Below are 20,092 nucleotides of genomic sequence, written 5' to 3'. Positions count from 1 at the left end.
TGACCTGAGCTATCCTATTACTATCACATGTCCCCTACCCCCACTGTAACTTACCTGTATGACCTGAGCTATCCTATTACTATCACATGTCCCCTACCCCCACTGTAACTTACCTGTATGACCTGAACTATCCTATTACTATCACATGTCCTCCCTCTGTAACTTACCTGTATGTCCTGAGCTATCCTATTACTATCACATGTCCCACACTGTAACTTACCTGTATGTCCTGAGCTATCCTATTACTATCACATGTCCCCTACCCCCACTGTAACTTACCTGTATGTCCTGAGCTATCCTATTACTATCACATGTCCCACACTGTAACTTACCTGTATGACCTGAGCTATCCTATTACTATCACATGTCCTCCCTCTGTAACCTACCTGTATGTCCTGCGCTATCCTATAACTATCACATGTTTACTCTTCACTTATTCCAATCTCCCCCCATTGTTTGATGTCTCCTATCCCTCCTCTGTCTGTCTCTGTTCTCTCTCTCTCTCTCTCTCCTCCTCCCCTCCGAGTGGTGACGTCAGCGGAGGCTCCCCCGGCGACTTCCTGGTCAGACATACACGCCAGCGACTGCTGCGGACAGAGACTGCCCGGACAAGCGAGACGGCCTTCCACCCTGACAGAGAGACAGCCGCCAGCACAGTGAGAGAGACGGCCGGGATTAATGAGCTTTTAGAGCCAGCTCGGGACAGTTATGGGAGCAGCTGCCTGTGCTAAGTGACACACACACACACAGTGCATAGAGGGTGCCAGGCTGGGGGCAGGACATGGGACACCATGAGAGACAGCAGAGAGCAGCATGAGACAGCCTGGCAATGAGAGGCTAGGGGACAGAGTGGGGGACAGATAGGGCCCGGGGGCAGTGTGACACACAGCAGTAAAGATACACTGACAAATAGCAAGGACAGAGACACGGACAGATAGCAAGGACAGAGACACTGACAGATAGCAAGGACAGAGACACAGAGAGAGGATGTGCCCAGTGTGACAGAGGGACATGTACACAAGGCACAGCACTGACACACTGTTACATACTATCTACACTGGGGGACACACAGGGACAGACATGTGACAGAGCCACCCAGCACCAACTGGGACCGAGATGAGCTGAGTATGGACACCAGGACCAGGTGAGGACAGTGCTGTGTGGATGGATAAGATAATAGGGAGATAAGCTGATGATATGGGAGGTAGGGACCAGATTTATTTAAATTGAGGAGGAATATGGTGATACTATAAATAACATGATGGAATTTGTATAAGCCCTCTAACCCCTGGAGCTTAAAGAGGTTAATTATATATGAGGAAGTGACATCCAATCCATTACTGTAAATATACATATATAGGTATGTGTCAAACATGTGTGTATGTATATGTGTCTGTATACATGCAGGTATATATGCATTTATACTTACAGAATACAATGAAGCCACATTACATGTATATAATTTACTTAATGTAACTATTTTATCTTTGACAAGGATATATAAAAAAGAAAAAACCACGTCAAATGAATGGGTATTTTTATTTTCCTTTATACACTTATTGTTTAAAACAATTTCATTTTTGTTGAACACACCTCACCTAATAGAACCTAATTAGTGATCTCTATTACTTATTTTAAACCTTCTAGCGGGGAAGCAAACTTCTGGCCCTGCAGCTGTTGTGGACTACATTTCCCATGGTGCTCATTCAGTAAAACGAAAACAAAGTCTTCAACGGCTGCAGTACCAAAAGGCAAACCATCACTGTGGTAGATGGTAATAGGAATTGTCTTCAAAGTGATTCAAGAAATGCATTTGATTATATGTACCCTTGATCACATGAATAAAGTATATTATAATTTCATCCATGTTAATCTCTTAATGACAGATGACTTGCCAGAACTATCACAATGCAGTAGGATTTGCTTAACGTCTTGTCAGAATGACTTCACTTGTGACTTAGAATGACAAATGTCTAGTATGCTGCACTCTCAATCACGCCACTAGTTAGTTTTTTTCCCCTCTGTCATTGGCCTTTCACGTCACGGAGGATCAAAGGGTCATTGTGCCTGCCAAACACTTTTATTTTTATTAAGTCACGTAATTTCTGTTTCATTATGTCACTGTCATTAGGTCACATGGCAATATGACTTGGTCACCCAGCTTATCAGTACTTGTCTTGGATCATCTACACAGAGTATGACTTTTTATATCCATCTGATTTTGTAAGAGATTATGATTTGCTGTCGTCCATCTGCCTTGTCTAAATATAACTAAGGTCCAGAGAGAAGTTGATATAAATAGACTGAAAGGTCAGCAGAATCATGCAACATTTATTTTATCACTTTCAAGTCTTCAGTTACAAAGCTGCATGTATCTTTATATATGTCAGCATATTTCCCTCACATTTTCTGTATATTCTTCTGGATCTGTGTTGGTCATCTTCCACACCCTTATCACGGACATCATATGGAGAAATCTGTCGGCACCATTCAGCCATCAAAGTTCTTGGACAGTGTGAGGGTGTCATTTTTGTTCACTTACAAGCGGTGGTCCGTGAATGCTCACATACGTAGGACCATTCCTTTCTCCGCTTACAGTGTGTATTGAACCGGGCAAGGAACAGAAAGTACTGTGTGCTTGTCACAGAACAGCTCCTGCAATAAAAGAGACTGCCTTATTCAACAGTAAAATAATTTTTTCACTAAATAGTGAATTGTGGTGAATAAAAAAACTGAATTGCAAAATCAATACTAAAATAGCTAAGCTGTTAGCTGGTGAATTTTTCTGAATTATTTATTTGGCCAAATTTTTTACATTTTATTTTCAGTCGATAATGATTAAATCTTTATTTGAATACTAAAGTCCCTATTATTTACTCATATTACATTCTGATGAAAATGTGACTTTTTTTCCCACCACTTCTTCACCCTACAAAACAAAAACACAATTTAAATTTTCTGCAACTCCGTAGTTTATTCAATTTTTACTTATTTTATTTTACTACTGATAGCTACACGTCACTAAAGCTTACTAAAACCACGAAATGACATGAGTTATGAAAATCAGGTCAAATTAGCTAAGATTGGAATAACGCCTGGTTTTAATTTTTTTAATCTTGGCCTTTTTAGTCCTAGAGACTTTTGAAAGGTTGGCAACACACACCTCAGTTTAGTGAATAAACCCCTTTGAGTCACAAAAAGATGTTCAATGCACTGCGTATCACTGCAGCACTGTCTGTTTACCCTGTAATTCTGAAACTCATGTCCAACTCCTGGTATCATTCAAATTAGGCAGCTGTGATGTTTCTCTGCTTTTGATGACGTTCCACTTGAGCATGAAACCAACAACTCTTGAAAATGTAAACCTTTTGAAAATGTAAACTTTTTTTGACAAATCATTATAAAATACATAAATGTTCTGACTTTTATTGCATTCCAGTGATAAATGACCTACATATACCATCTGGATGCTTTGTGGAACACTTGAAGTTGATAATGACAGGTTTATTTATATGGAAAAGGAAAATGGTTTCTTGTTGGGGTGTCACTAAAGGATAAAATAGGGCCACAGGCGAAATCTCTGTTTCAGTAAAAGGTCACATTGTACTACGGCTAGAAACAGGTTTACAGTTACCTGTTTGATAGGCTTGAAGTGTGCTACTAATGACTTTTCATCACACCCTGGTCCAGAGTCTACTAATGGCATCCATCAATCTTCTGTAAGAACATTGCGTGCCAAGGTACTGACCTACTGGAGTGACAGTAGCATTTTTTATACAAGTGTGTATAATGAAGAGACAAGCAAGCATGTTCTTTTGTGTACGTTACTGTGCATAAAACTAGATGTCCCTCTAAATGGCCACCTACACACACCGTGGAATAATATATGGGCCTTCTCATACCTTTCTATAAGAGAGTTTCAACAGCAACGGTTACTTGAATACAAGTTTTATGGTTTCAATTAAAGAAGCTAATTACTAATCATATAGAAAACACAAATCAACAGCTTGATGAGCAGTTTCAACATCTACCTACCCCACAAACTCAATGGTAAGGCAAGGAATAGCTGAGAAAACGTAGCCACTTCCTAGTCTGCAAAAGTTTCCGGATTGTAGGAAACTGTGGACTTTCAGACGTGATATTTTACTTTACTTTTTAATGCATTATGGGGGCAGAAAATGTAGTATCAACTGAAACCTTGATTGTCTCTTTAATCATACGCTAATCAAGTATTAATTACAAATGTTCCTTTGTAACTTATTAGTGTTTTTTGTGATCTATATATAATATAGATGATACTCATTTCCCCATCCCACGCGCAGTGAGTCTCTCTCTATGTTGATGTATTTAACTGTGGACAGCAGAAGAAATTGTTTACAGAAGTTAACTGAGAAAGAACTGTAATTACATGTGAACATTCTAATTAAGAAGAGAAAATTGGAATAGCAATTTCTTTAGAGGAGGAAAATACTGGCATATGTACGACAGGTGGTCTGAATCACACTGGAATTGTTTTCTTTTTTCAATACTCTTTACAGTTTATTTATTATTTATAGCTGACTGACTAAAATCTTTTTGCCTTTGGATTTAGTATGGTGGCAATCTCACAGTTTAGAGGTGGTGTACGCAAGGTTGGGGGGGGGGGGGGGGGGAATGGACTTTAGGTGAGATGGAGACCTCTGTTTTAAAACTTAATTTCATATTCCCATGTTGAAGTAACTTTTAATGTACTCCAACACAATTTATAGGGGTTCTGTAAGCACCATAACCACAACAGCCTACGGTTATATTTTAAACCATTTTGAAATTGTTTGTCATAAATGGTGGGTCCCTCAAGATCCCACTTTCCTGCCCCTCATTATTGATATCACTATTTCAAAAGTTCCCATTCCACATTAGTAAATTTCAATTCTGCTAAATTTTCGAGGTAATTGTTTGGCTGTGAGCATCAGATGACACTTTCAGCCAGTGAATTCAGTCCAAACAAGGACAGAAATGATATCCCTGAGAGGAATTTCTTAGTAATAAAGGGCTGGACCTCTGATGAACTTATGGTTCATGCAAACCGTTATAAAATTCACTACAACTTTCACCATAACCAGTGCAACAAGCTGTGGTTATTTTGTTTGGGGATCCCTTTAACCTTTTAGCAAAGGTGGTTGAATGCCATATAATGAAATCCTGTTTTGCCCATTATCCATGTAACTATTATGAATTTGAAAGAAATACATTTTATTTTGAATCGTGCATTAGAGTGATCTATCTTATTTATGTAGTTTTTGTATAATTTATTATATCTTCCTTTGCATTCTGTTTTGCTAGCAGTTTCAGCGTTTTATAAGATGCTTTTGTTATCATTACAGGGAAAAGCCAGAGAGAACCTTCGATTTGGTTCTCAAGGTGGAGTGTCCAGTTTCTGAAAATGAAGGTACGTCTCAAATTTCTTAATTCCTTTTGTGATGTGCTGTTTACAACTTTGTAAAGATCAGATCCTGTAAACTCCCCATAATTGTATGTCAAATCCTTCCTGTGGTTCACGATTTGCATCAATTTTAATATATTTTTGTTTCTATCTTTAATTATTTTAACCATTGAGATATGTTTCACATCACTGCTGTTTGTTTAACACTCTTAGTAAGCTCTGGCTGCTGTTTGTTAAATGAAGAGGAGTTGGTGTGGTTTTGTGGCTTTGACAAGAATCAAGAGTTGAAACTCCTTTTGCCTTTTTCAGTAGAATTCGAAGAAGACACTTGTCTTTGCATCTTGGTTGTTGAAATCATAAAATTCTTCATGAAAAGTGTTCTGTTTTGAGTTTTCATGGGCCATTTGTATTATTTTGTAGTACTTTGTGGCTTCTGAGTGTGACTTTTCTATTTTAGCATTGTCAATATTAGACCGCATTGCACCCCACTTATGTTCATGCCCTCATATGATGTAGTATTTTCATGTGATTAGCACTCTCTGTCTACATAATATTTTTTTTTCCAGTGTATTGTTTTTATTGAGAGATTTTATCTGTACAAAACAGTACATAAACCCGGAGTGAACAGAAAGATAAGCCAATAAAGTGTATTTAGAAATTACAGCTGGTATGTGGGGCAGTTACCATATCAATAGAAAAGGTGTTCAGAATTAGGCTAGGTTTAAAATCCTATATTTTTTTAATGGATTTTTTCCTGTAAACTACAGCTTACCATTGCTTTATGGAATAAGTCGTTTATCCTCAAAGAACAGTTCCAATCATCACATAGGATGATTGGGATTGCTAAACAGACTGATAGCAGACTTAGAGAGGAAGGGAAACTTGTGGTTTGTTATTCTACATCATCTCCAGTTTCCTGACCGAAACGGTGAATCATAATGATGAACATTATCTTATTTATTATAAATTATTATTCTTTTAGATTATGATACAAGGATCGATTAAGCCGCTTCTTCATCTTGGCTGAGCTCATTGCAGAAGATGCAAATGCAAAAACATCCAATATATGTATATATATTTTTTAATTTATTTCATACGTTTGCTTATATTTTCGCATGCTATCAGTGTGACAAGTTAAAGCTGTTGGTAGAATAAAGATGTTTGCATTATTTCCTTTCTCAACGTATTGGGACCCCATGACTTTGATATGCCTATATTGCTATATCATTCCATAGGTAAATTAGCTTTACATTAAAATTCTAGTCAGTTGTAAACATTTTCTAAGTTATGTTTAGGTGAAAAGGTCATCTCCAGGCAGTAATAAAATGGGAACCATACAGCATACATCCCAAGAATTAGGAGGGACAGTCCCTATTTCAGGGCCCAAATCCCTCAGTCACTCTTTTTTGTCTTAATGGCCTTCTTTTCTACGAGCTCCGTTTTGTTGGTTTGTCTGATTGTATACCTAGAGCTAACAATACTCCAAATAATGTGTCTTTAAACTACAATAAATGTGTCAAGAAATCAGTCTGTGTAAATAAGATACATTGTTCTTGTTCTAAGTTATATTTTAGTTTCATAAATTGTTATTAGTAAGTCACCTAACTTTTCTCACAAACATCCCTTTCCAGGTCACACTCCCACTAACACACCTAAAATTAAAGTGTTCCTCGTTGTCCCATTTGAAATGTTGGGAGTTATGATACGGTATGCCAATGATATATGCAGCTAATTTGTTGATCTTTTTAAACGACATTACTCTTCTACACTGTAACTGGATCAATCACAGAATTCCTGGCCTATCCTAATGCATTTTATAATCATTGAAATAGCTCAGTAGCATAGTTTAAGTTTTATTTCAGTATCTCTAAGGCATTGGGGTACAAGATCAAAGCATCTACTTAAAAATGGAATGTCTTTCAATATAGTAAAAACTTGGAACCCGTAACATATAGGTGAAATTGCATTATCTCTAATGTGCAAACAAGTCAAGATTGCTTAACTTTTTGTTTTTAACTGGTAATTTTTGTTTCGAAGTAAGGGATGCTTCATGTTCTGGTATCATTGTCGTCCTGCTATTAGTAGGTGTCAGCGCCAGCATCTCAATAGATCCGCTGAGTTTCTGTGTGATGTATTCACAGCTAAATTCAGAATATACACAGCTGCCCCATGCCTTATGATTTCCTGCTTGTGTCATTAACACCGGAGTGTTGGCAAGCCTTCAAAAGAAAGTAGAGTTTAAACACAAACACAGGAACTCATTGGGAATTGCTCAGATCCATTTAGTTTTCTACACTGTTTGAACTGGGGAAAGCGTCAGCGTGCAGTATTTCAAAACTAGCAAGAATTTGCTACAATATTATGAGGACATAACCTCCCAAAATCCCCAGACCTTCATATGAGTACTTAAATGGTCATTCAAACCAAAAAAATGTTTTAATAAAACACTGGAATGTTTCCCCCAAAAGAAAAAATAATAAAGAAGGGAAAAAAAGGAAAACGTACCTGCAATCACACTCCGAGCTCAAGTCCTTCCAGCAGCTCAATCTTTCTCCATTGATGTTTACCCCCTCACTAGATGGTGAGGACTTCCCAGAAGATGGGCTGAGGGGAGAACCTCGGCATGGGACTGTGTTGTCATTGGTTATCTATCGCCAGCATGCTGACGAAAGATGTCCAATGTGCACAGATTTCACATCCGTAAGCCCGGTTACACTGGACTGTATCTCTGTTTGTGCAGCGTTTCAAAGTGCGTTCCAAAATTTCTAGTCACTGAATTGGTCATGGTACTTGGAGTATCTCTTTCTTTCCTAAAATCTATTGGGTTTATTCACGCAACTGGATGTAGTGAATTGAAAACCAATTTGTAATTTCTGGACCAAATAGATGATTGCATAAACTCACCTAGTGAACATCTATTTATTTTACCGAAATGTTCTAATTTATTTTCTAATTCACTAGAATTCAGAGTTTAGTAAATAAATCACTATTAAAAAGACAGTCACTGTCATACTCTTAAAATGTGATTGTCAAGCAAAATGAATATTGCGTGGGTTCACATTTCACAGATTTATATTTTAACATACACCTATGTGCTACTGTTCTTGTAGGTACAGCTAGGAAGATGGCTGCCACAGGGAATGAATTTGCATCTATTTGTTTCCACATTGTCAACAGTGGCAACCAGGGTACACATTAGACATTGTGTAAGTCTGTACTTTGCTTTGTGGGAGTTGGTAGATGAGTGTACATTCTCAGTGGTGGCCATATTGCTGGCTGTGCCTTTGACTTTCAGGAGTGTTTCAAAGCAGCAGTGATTCAGTGCTTCTCTGTGAGAAGCATTCTATTAAATTGTGATGATTGTTGCATATATGCAATAGTCCCACTGTGTGTCACTATCAAAAGCAGTGGATTGGCCTAGAGATCATCACTGTTGGGAGCCGAGCAGATGGAAGAAAAGTGAGCAAATGAAGTTTTAATTAAACAGTGATGGCCCTCAGTCAACCCCAATAAGGAAACACTACACCGTAAGAAATAAATACAGTGCTGCTATAATGAGTATCTGCCATCTGTTGGCAAATTATAAATAGTAAGGCATTTTTTTTTTACTGTCCTATTTCTATGTAAAACAAATATAAGCAAATACTGAGCATGGTCAAAAAGTTTCAATACAAGTTAGAGGATGCGTTGTCGCTTATAGGCAGCATAAAATTGTGGAAGATGTAGTTCTACAACAGCTGAAGATCTACCTCTTGACAATCTCTGATCTAAATCCAATCACTCTTTGTGGAATATCATGGGTGTCCTTTAAGAAGGCAACAATAATGTTAGCATTCAGGGCTGCAGTGTCATTGCAGTAAAAATAATTGACTGTAGGCCCTGCTCACAGCTCCATCTCCTGCAATGTCATCAAGGAGGCATCACTCCCTCCATCGCTGGTCCAATACAATGCTCCTCCTTAAACGGAAAGTATATGTCAGAGCATGTGGCACATGAAGCAAATGAACCGTGCAAAATAAACCTGTCTAATAATAAACTTACATTTTTTTTACATTTTTTTGAATTCTTTATTTTTGTAGTGAATACGGTTGGAACAAACCTGCTTGTGGTACCCCAACGACATTCCACTAATTTTTTTTTTTATTAGCTAATAGATTAATATAAATAATGACTCTTCACAAATTATTATTTTATTTGAGAAAGTGAATCTAATTTTCAGAATCATGAATAGGCACAGAAGAATATCAGCAATTTTTTTTTTTTGTCTCGGAAGCGGTTTTTCATTAAACTAAGAATCGTGGCAAATTGATAAGAAGATTTTACATATCAGACCAATGCAGCAGAGTTGGAGAATCTTTCCAAATATTTTGACCTCCCCTTCCCCCGTTAATAAATAAACACAGGATAATTTTTCCATTTATTTTTAAACATGGGCATGATTGAGAAAAAAATGTCTTAAGGAATTATCCATGAGCAAGTAACAATGATGTGCAAAGATGTGACGTATGCTTATGTGGTGCTGTGTAGTGCAATGTTGGCCAAATGTAGATTTTCATCTGTTGTAGAACCCAACTCCCATGACGTTTCCCCCAGAATTATGAGGGTACCAGAATTTAGTAAAAAAAATAAAATAAAAAAACTCCTAAAAATATTTCTATATGTCTAGATTACATAAGTATTATACGTTGAACTTTAATGATATACATGTTCTGTTACTCATAAATTCAGATTTGTTTCAGGTTGTCATTGTGACAACCGCTTCTGAAGATTTACTTGTTTTTAATTGCTTCTGTATAGACCTCACTCTAGCCATGAGGTCTTTTTAATCCTGTCTGTCTAGATTCCTTTCCACATCTGCTGAATTGACGGAGAGCTGTAATTTAGCACTCATCTGTTAGAATCACAAAATAATATTCCAAATCCTTTTTAAAGGGCCACTCTGTAACCATAACATCTTCATCTCAATTAAGTTGTAATGGGGTCTGAAGTCTCCTGGTGCTGTTTTACCTGTTTAGGAACCAAAGTTCTGTGCTCTGGCAGTTTTCACTGGCTGCCCATTGAGAATACTAGTAGGTGATGCTCTCTGCCTTTCATTAGCAGTCCAAAGTAATGTTCCTCTATTTTCTGAGGGGAAAACAACATAGGAGGTATGATGGGTGTCAAGGGACAGAACTTCGGTATTAAAGGGTTCGAAAATAGTTTAACATTGTAAAGTAAAACCAGTGGTGGAACTAGAGAAGGCCCTGGTGAAATTATTTTTCTGGGCTCCCCCCTATCGCAAGACCAAGAGGTAGATTTCCATTGTTGTACAAGTCTCTCAATGCTTTGCCAGCTGCACATCTACCATTTGTCCACCCCATGAGCAGTGTTTGTGTGTTTGAATTTATGCTAGTTTTTGAGTGGAGCATGTGTGAATGCAGAGGTGTATTTGTGTATATTGTTGGCATTTGATTGCAGTTCTGTTTTTAAGTACTGTTGTTTGAAAGGAGTGGTATACGTGTGTGCCATGTTTGCTTTTGAATGTAGGGCTGTATTTGTGTGTAGTGTTGATGTTTGAATGCTGAGATGTATACACATATACTGACACACCTGCAGATACACAGACACACAGATACAAACACTAATGCAAGCAGATACACTAGCACAATTCTCCTTTCACTATCCTTGTCTCTTAGTTGCTTATAAATTTAGTAATCATTAAATAAATCCCAGTAGCTAAAGCCCGATCACCTCATTTTAAAGAGGAGAATCTTTTTTTCTTTTTTAATTCATAACATTTTATTTTTATATTTTATTTAATTTGCAATATAACATATGCACATTATAAAATCATACCAACTCCAAACTGGAGTACTCTTTTTATATTTGATATAAGTAACACACACGCCATGGGAATATGTAGTTTGTCATTATGTTTGCTTGCTTTAGAATGTACAGTAGTTATCGATTATATATAAATCTGTACTTGGGGATCAGGGATCTGTACTTGGACACATTATCTTTAATATTTTTATTAGTGATATTGCAGAAGGTCTTGATGGTAAGGTATGTCTTTTTGCTGATGATACTAAGATATGTAACAGGGTTGATGTTCCAGTAGGGATAAGCCAAATGGCTAATGATTTAGGTAAACTAGAAAAATGGTCAAAACTCTGGCAACTGACATTTAATGTGGATAAGGGCAAGATAATGCATCTTGGATGTAAAAACCCAAGGGCAGAGTACAGAATATTTGATAGAGTCCTAACCTCAACATCTGAGGAAAGGGATTTAGGGGTGATTATTTCTGATGATTTAAAGGTAGGCAGACAATGTAATAGAGCAGCAGGAAATGCTAGCAGAATGCTTGGTTGTATAGGGAGAGGTATTAGCAGTAGAAAGAGGGAAGTGCTCATGCCATTGTACAGAACACTGGTGAGACCTCACTTGGAGTATTGTACGCAGTACTGGAGACTGTATCTTCAGAAGGACATTGATACTTTGGAGAGAGTTCAGAGAAGGGCTACTAAACTGGTTCATGGATTGCAGGATAAAACTTACCAGGAAAGGTTAAAGGATCTTAACATGTATAGCTTGGAGGAAAGACGAGACAGGGGGGATATGATAGAAACATTTAAATACATAAAGGGAATCAACACAGTAAAGGAGGAGACTATATTTGTAAGAAGAAAAACTACCACAACAAGAGGACATAGTCTTAAATTAGAGGTTTAAAAATAATATCAGGAAGTATTACTTTACTGAGAGGGTAGTGGATGCATGGAATAGCCTTCCAGCTGAAGTGGTAGAGGTTAACACAGTGAGGGAGTTTAAGCATGCGTGGGATAGGCATAAGGCTATCCTAGACTTAAGATAAGGCCAGGGACTAATGAAAGTATTTAAAAATTGGGTAGACTAAATGGGACGAATGGTTCTTATCTGCCGTCACATTCTATGTTTCTATAAGATCACCCAGCATAATTACATAACTTTGTGCTCAGAGTCAGGAAGTATTTAAAAGTAATTTCAGAAAAGTTACTGTATTATCTCTCAGATGGAGAGCTGGGATTTCACGTTAAAAGGTCACTTAATTGTGACTTGGCATTGTTTTACTGTCCTGGTGGTTATTGTTGAGAGTCATATAAATGTATCAGGATCTCCATGCCCAACTGAATTGTATGGCATTCTCTATTGATCAAGTTCATTCAAAATTGAACTCCATAGCAAGTTCAACCGTGAAATTAATTGGGACTCGATGGATGTTTTAATCAATTTTGCTGCAATTTGAAGAATAGTGACTTTTGGCCTTTTTGCCCTTTGGGTCTACAGTGGTCACAACCCCAAATGTTAGTTTTCGCTGTAATTTAGTGGAAAAAATGAGTTGTAACACTTTAAGTTTTAGGAACAGACCACTCAAATGTGTAAAAATTCTGTGAATAGCAAATCTAATTTTAGCTGTTAAATGTTTTTGTTCTGAAAATGATCTTGTAAGCTGATATCATTTGTTTGCTTTTTGCTATTTTGGACACATTTCATCTGCAAACTTTGTTGGTGTGCACAGAGGACACGTCTCTGTGATCTTACTGTGCCCCTGGAGTTTTACATAAAAAAACAAAACAAAAAACATTGTCTTATGATATATATGTATATGACGAGTCTTGAAAGGTTTATTAAGTTTCCAAGTTAGGCAGCTATACTTTGAGAATCTAAAGATAGAAACAGGGGAAATTCTATTCTGCTTGTATATCTCATAATTTAAAGAGAAAGTATCCTAGTAACAAATATCTAACAAACCTGTTAAAATTTGCACCTTTGTCCTGGCTTTTCGCTAACACAGATCTCATCCAGTTAAATGCTTCATATTGCACTGTTATTTGATCATAATGAACCTCACATATAAAAGTTCCCCATTAAGTGACTTTATCCCTTCCATATTCCTAGCTAAATTCCTTTTGTCACCCATGCAGACAAACCCTTTATCTGATATAATAGAGGATAGGTAGGACGTTTGGGCCACATTCACCTTTCTCAGTGGAAGGATGTAAAACTAAGACAGAGCTCACTTACTACTGTTAAGGTGGCATTCTAAAGAACATAACCACTACAATTCACACAGTCGCGCTATTTAATGTCAGATTATTTAGGGGCAGTTTGGCACTCAGAAACCACAAACTCTTATCTATTTTCATAATGCAGAATTAGCACTTCTGAATTTTCAATGTCCGTTTTCGTCCACTTGGATGACATTGATTGGCTTAGTGCACTGGGCTCTCACTGAATACACTTAAAGAAACACTATAGTGTCAGGAATATACAAACATGTATTCCTGACACTATAGGTCTAAAAAGCCATTTAGGTGACTTTATCCTCCCCCCCCCCCTCCCCCCAGTCCCCTGCTAAAAAGGTGATGGACTCACCTTTTCCAGGGCCGTGCTGCCCCCCAGACTTGATGATCTCAGCCAATCCAATAAAAATCAAACCAATGAAAAATAGGCACCGAGTTACTGCCACTAGAGGCGTTGCAAGGCTGTAATGTAAACACTGCCTTTTCTCTGCAAAAATGGACATGCAGAAGACACCAGAACAACTACATTAAGCTGTAGTTGTTCGGTGACTATAGTGTCCTTTAACCAGTTAATGCTGTCCCGGTCGGACAAAATTGTCATCGTTAATGTGGGAGTCTTATTTCCGCATTATCAATGTAGCCAAAAAGGGATTGAATTTTTGGCTCATGGAATCCAGCTATAGCTCATTGATGGCCATCATCCCCTTCCAGGCTGTGGTAAGCAGATCTAGTGTTAAAACACATAGCACAGAATCCAAACTATATGGATTTAGAAACAAATGAAGTCATGGCAAGTCAGCGACTCCTTAAACGTGCAATATAGAAGTGGGACTAGCCATGTCTAATAGAGGAAGATAGCATGTCTATATTTTCATTACACACATTATAATCCTGCAATATTATATATAATATATAACATAAAATAGATACACTTTCCTTTTGGCCAGTTGCTGTGGGACTTGGCATTTTGCCCAGAACAATATTGAATTTATGTTGAAACAAAATGTAGTGCAATGTCTGACTAGGCAGAATTCCCAGACTGTTACTATGAATGTAAAAACAAAATGTATGGCTGCGGCTAACTAGGCCAGAATGCCAGATACTTACTGCTCAGTATAGCAATATTCTGAAACATGTCTTATCCGGGTACTGTATAAGACATCTTATAGTACATCTTATTACTCTTATTGGTGTTTAGAACTCTCCCGAATCTAGTCAAATACACCATTTTCTTTTACCAGAATCTGCACTTACAGCAAATCTCACTGGGTTATTCATTAAAGTGAGAATCATAAGTAATTCACAGTTAAAGGGATCCTATAGTGTCAGGAAAACAAACCAGTTTTCTGGGCACTATAGGGTTAATAGGTCCCCTCCCCTCCCTCGGGGCCCCCTTTCCGCGGGGCTGAAGTTGTTAAAACCCACTTCAGCCACTTACCTGAATCCAGCGCTGATGTCCCTCGGCGCTGAGTCAGGCTCCGCCCACGCTCCTCCCCCACCGACATCAGCCGGCAGGGAAGACCTAATGCGCATGCTCGGCAATGGCCGCACGCTCGTTAGACCTCCCCATTGGAAAGCCTTATTTAAGGCTTTCCTATGGAGAAAATCTGACGCTGGAGGTCCGTGAGGACGCCCAGCATCAGATAACGGACCAAAAGTCCGTTTGAATTCCGGAAGCCCTCTAGTGGCTGTCTGTTAGACAGCCACAGATGGCAGACTTAGTGCTGCAATGTAAACATTATAGTTCTCTGGAACTGCAATGTTTTACATTGCAGCACTAAGTGCAAAAGGGTCACAACACCCAGACCACTTCAACTACAATGTCCCTTTAATTGTAATCAAATTTCATATACCGTATATACTCGAGTATAAGCCGAGTTTTCAGCACATTTTTTGTGCTGAAAAACCCCAACTCGGCTTATACTCGAATCAATTGTCTGTATTATGGCAATTTACATTGCCATAATACAGACAATGGGGCTGTGTAGGAGGGGGGCTGGCAGGGAGCTCTTACTTACCTCTCCTGCAGCTCCTGTCAGCTCCCTCCGCCTCCGTGCCGGGCCGTTCAGCACCTCTGTCAGCTCCCAGTGTAAGTCTTGCGAGAGCCGCGGGGTCCTAGTGCGGCCGCGAGACTTACACTTGGACTTACACTGGGAGCTGCACGGACCGGCGCGGAGGAGGAGGGAGCTGACAGGAGCTGCAGGAGAGGTAAGTAACAGCTCTGCCAGCCCCCCTCCTACACAGCCCATTCACTGGACCACCAGGGAGTGAGAGCCCCCCTCCCTGCCATGTATCAAGCAGGGAGGGGGTACGAAAAAAAAATAATAATAATAAAATAAAAAATGAAAAATAATAATTAAATAAAATAACAAATAATAATAAAAAAAATTAAAATAATTAAAAAATAATAATACAATTGCCCACCCCCACCAAGGCTCTGCAACACACACACACACACTGCACTCATACATACACACATACACTGCACTCATACATACACACACACACTGCACTCATACACACACACACACTGCACTCATACACACACACACACTGCACTCATACACACACACACACTGCACTCATACACACACACACTGCACTCATACACACACACACTGCACTCATACACACACACACTGCACTCATACACACACACACTGCACTCATACACACACACACTGCACTCATACACACACACTGCACTCATACACACACACTGCATTCATACACACACACTGCACTCATACACACACTGCACTCATACACACACTGCACTCATACACACACACACTGCATTCATACATACACACTGCATTCATACACACACACTGCATTCATTATATACACGCACTGTAAATAAATATTTAATTAATATAATTTTTTTAGGATCTAATTTTATTTAGAAATTTACCAGTAGCTGCTGCATTTCCCACCCTAGTCTTATACTCGAGTCAATAAGTTTTCCCAGTTTTTTGGGGGTAAAATTAGGGGCCTCGGCTTCTATTCGGGTCGGCTTATACTCGAGTATATACGGTATTAGGCAAAAACAGTTGTACTGGAAACATATCATGATTAACTTACCTGTAAGTAGTCAAATGTATCTGTTTGCTATAATTAGCTGTTTGATGGGGAGTGATTTATCATCCTAAGTGCTCCCTCTTTTACTAGGCAATCTCTAATGAGCACATACAAGTTTTATTACCTGCGTACATACATGCATTTAATATACAGAGTAGTTAGGTAACTCTGAAATTTTTTAAAATAAAAGCTATTTATGCAAACATCCAATTTCATAATACATTTGAAAACATTGCTGTAACTGCAGATAACATTTAAACCGGATGTCTTACCAATATCGTATGCATGAACGAGGGCTTGCACAATTAACATAAAATACAACAATTTTACACCTCGTAAAAACAAGGTATATGTTTAAACTAGCTGACACGTGTACTTTTGTCGACACTGCCATCTTTTTTAGCCTGGAGTGATACTCTACTATCACCACATTATTCTCATACAAGTATGACAATAGATACGTAATTATAGAAGATTCCATTAGATGGCTGACATCATGGGAAGATTCCTTCACGTGTTCCTTCAACCCAGGCTTCCTCAAACTCCGGCCCTCCAGATGTTGCTGAACTACAACTCCCATGATTCTCAGTCTATCTATTTTTATTCATAAACTAATGGGAGTTTTAGTTCAGCAACATCTGGAGGGCCGGAGTTTGGGGAAGCCTACTTTAACCTGTCAGTTCATAATTTCACAGATGTCAGCAAAATTTGAAAGGTATTCATATCAGTAAGGCTAGCTGAACCATCCGCTACCATTATCTAAATCTACGTAACAATAAATCAGTTCCATCTTGCCTATAAGTGTAATTTAAAAACAAAGCAGAATACAACCAAGATGGCCGGACGTGCACTCTAAGTGCTCCTGCACACATGCCTCTGAAATAAGCTTATATTGTGCACAATCACACCGCTGGAACCCTCGGACCCTCGAACTTCGGATAGCCAGGAACTGAGTGGGACCCTGTGGAAACACAATCTGGGACGTTTTGCTGCCTTCTGATACTGCCAACACATGTGGCCTAATCTGGCTGGCGGCCTGGTGACAGGGGGATGCGGCCGACCCCCCAGCGCGAAACCAGCTCAGCATGACAACCATTATGCAGCCCCACAACCCCCCCTATGGACCGGTGGGGGATATCCCGGTCCCCACTGGAGGCACTCACCGCTCCCCTGCTACAGAATCTCCGAGTGGTCCAAACACTGCATTGCAGGCCCAACATGGTCGCTGCACCTCAACAAGCTCCCTTACTGGAGAGCACGTCACTTCAGACTTGGAGGGAATACTTTGACACACGCTTTCAACAGCTATGTCAATAATTCTGGAGGCATATCGAGAGCTGAAACTATGCAATCACCCTGTCTGTGGAATCTCCGAACCAGACCTCCAGACTGGAGCGCCGACCCCTCTCCGGGGTGGGAACCCATGTGGAGGCACTACCTACTGATCGCCCGATCCCACGACGTGCTCTCCGCACTCCGAAGATCTCACGGGTCCGTAAACCTACCGCATTCCGCAGGAAGATCCCTGGAGAAGCTGATAAAGCTCCCATTAAAGCATGGCATTCAGGAGCCTCAGAGCCCAGGCAAAACATTTTCATTTCTTAAAATGTTGTAATGAAAGAATATTACATTCAGAGGCACACATATCAATTCCGCAAACACAAATGTAATAAAACCAATGTCTTAAAATATCCAACTACTAAATGGAATGGATATGTGTGCCTCTGAATGTAATATTCTTTCATTACAACATTTTAAGAAATTACATTTTTTTTTTATTTTTTGTGATTGCACTGGAGTGCCATAAATTAATGTATGTCTCTTTGAAAAAAATTATCAATTGATGCATTGATATTGATGTACCGGTATGTCTCTTTTTAGAATTTTGGAACTTGCTCAGATAAACAAATAAGTGTGAAGATGCACACAATAGGCGTTTATATTTTATATTGTACATGCTACCATATTTAATATGTCATAGAACTGCAAATTTTTTCGCTAAAATGAGCCGATATAGAAACACGGCTCATATAGGGGCGGTTCATGAGGAAGAGACGTCAAGAGGTTGGAACGCACGATGCGTTCCACCAGAGTGTAAGCAGAATCCGGAGGGAGCACCAGGAAGTGACGCCATAGTGATGGAACGCTTGTTGCGTTCCAATTGCCCGAAAACGGAACCCGGAAGTGAAAGGAGAGTAGAGGGGGTATCCGGAAGTAGAGATTAAGCGGGCGATTTAAGAGAGGAGAGAAGCAGTGAGATACATCATAGCCAACTGAGGAAGTCTGTTTTATCGGACACTTTGGACATTTGTTTGGACTATACATTTGATCCAGAACTTTATCCGGTATACTATATTTTATTTATTTTATATTTGAGTGTATTTTAAACCAATAAAGTACCTTTTCTTTGGAAGAAACTTTTCTGACTTGACATCTGCACTATCCTGAGCTGGTCAGAGGTGGGACAAGACAGAGCATTGCACAGAAGAGGGATCTGGACATCCTTTTAATGGTCCACAAGCGCTCTTCATTGAGTCATATGAGGGTATGACTCCAGATTTGTGAGTGACACCACTCTTGCATTTTAATATACGTTATTCTTGACAAAACTGTATTGCACTAGTGTTTTCTAATTTTATTTTTCAGGATATCTACTAAACAGTTATTTAGAAGCTCCACCTTACGTATGTATTTATACCCCTATATGTTCAACTGACTGAATTGTATTCCCTGACCATAACATGGCTGTCACTGTGCCACACAGAAGGGTCCAATAATTGACTTTCCTTCAGCAATGTCTATTGAATATTGGCATTTTTGTGTCATGGACTTCTCTTTTATTTGCAAGGTTATTTATTAAACCGCGATTTGTTAGAACTTTAAAGTGACTTTTACATTTTAGGTAATAATAGGTGAATGACCTTTGAGCACTTTTCCAATTGAGCTATACTGATATAGAATTTAAAATTCACTCTATGCCAACCCATCCACAGCTAAGTAAATAATCCTGTATTACTCTGATATACTTTATCTTTAATTCATTCTGTGATCTCTTCTGTTTGTTGTTATTCCGCAACATTTGTTTGTAGTCTGCAGCATGCCCTACAAGACCATTTTAAGACACTTTCTCAGGGATAAGACACTCAAAGCTTACCTTTCCCTTTAAGTACTGTTTGTCAGATACCGATCTTCCATTGTCATTCCAGTCATTCCAGAAATGTGTTGAATTTGACCACAATGTACAGGTTCTTCTATTCAAATCCTCATTATGTTATGGAATGACAACATTCTTTGGTAAGGAGTTTTAGAAACATCCCAGTGTTCTTTAAGCCATCTTACAAAATATCAGTACCGTTAGTGAGTATGCCATAGACTCTCCAGGATTGCTGTGGCCAATAACTTAATTCAACCCTTACTGTTACAATCCATGTATTGGAAGAGCTGATATGGACTCTGCGTAAATGAATCTTAGACAGCAATTGGCCCAAAAAGTTGTTGTTGTAGAAGTACAAATACTATGATAATTTACCAGCTATTAAAGAAT

General features: G+C 38.8%; 1 protein-coding gene across 5 annotated transcripts in view; it reads left to right on the top strand.

The window, feature by feature from the left end:
- Nucleotides 1-557: 557 nt before the first annotated feature.
- Nucleotides 558-20,092, top strand: part of DENND1B (DENN domain containing 1B) — a 152,337-nt gene continuing 132,802 nt past the window's right edge. For all 5 annotated transcript variants that reach the window (XR_010084023.1, XM_063426097.1, XM_063426096.1 and 2 more), the window contains exons 1-2: nucleotides 558-1,144; nucleotides 5,364-5,428. Coding sequence is in view for 4 of the 5 variants with exons in the window: in XM_063426097.1 (XP_063282167.1) it covers nucleotides 1,128-1,144; nucleotides 5,364-5,428 (82 nt within the window). In the remaining variant the exon portion in view is untranslated. The remainder of the gene's footprint in view (nucleotides 1,145-5,363; nucleotides 5,429-20,092) is intronic.

This window comes from Pelobates fuscus, chromosome 7 (genome assembly GCF_036172605.1).
Source record: "Pelobates fuscus isolate aPelFus1 chromosome 7, aPelFus1.pri, whole genome shotgun sequence".
NCBI lineage: Eukaryota > Metazoa > Chordata > Amphibia > Anura > Pelobatidae > Pelobates > Pelobates fuscus.
This window is presented reverse-complemented; position numbering and strand designations above follow the sequence as displayed.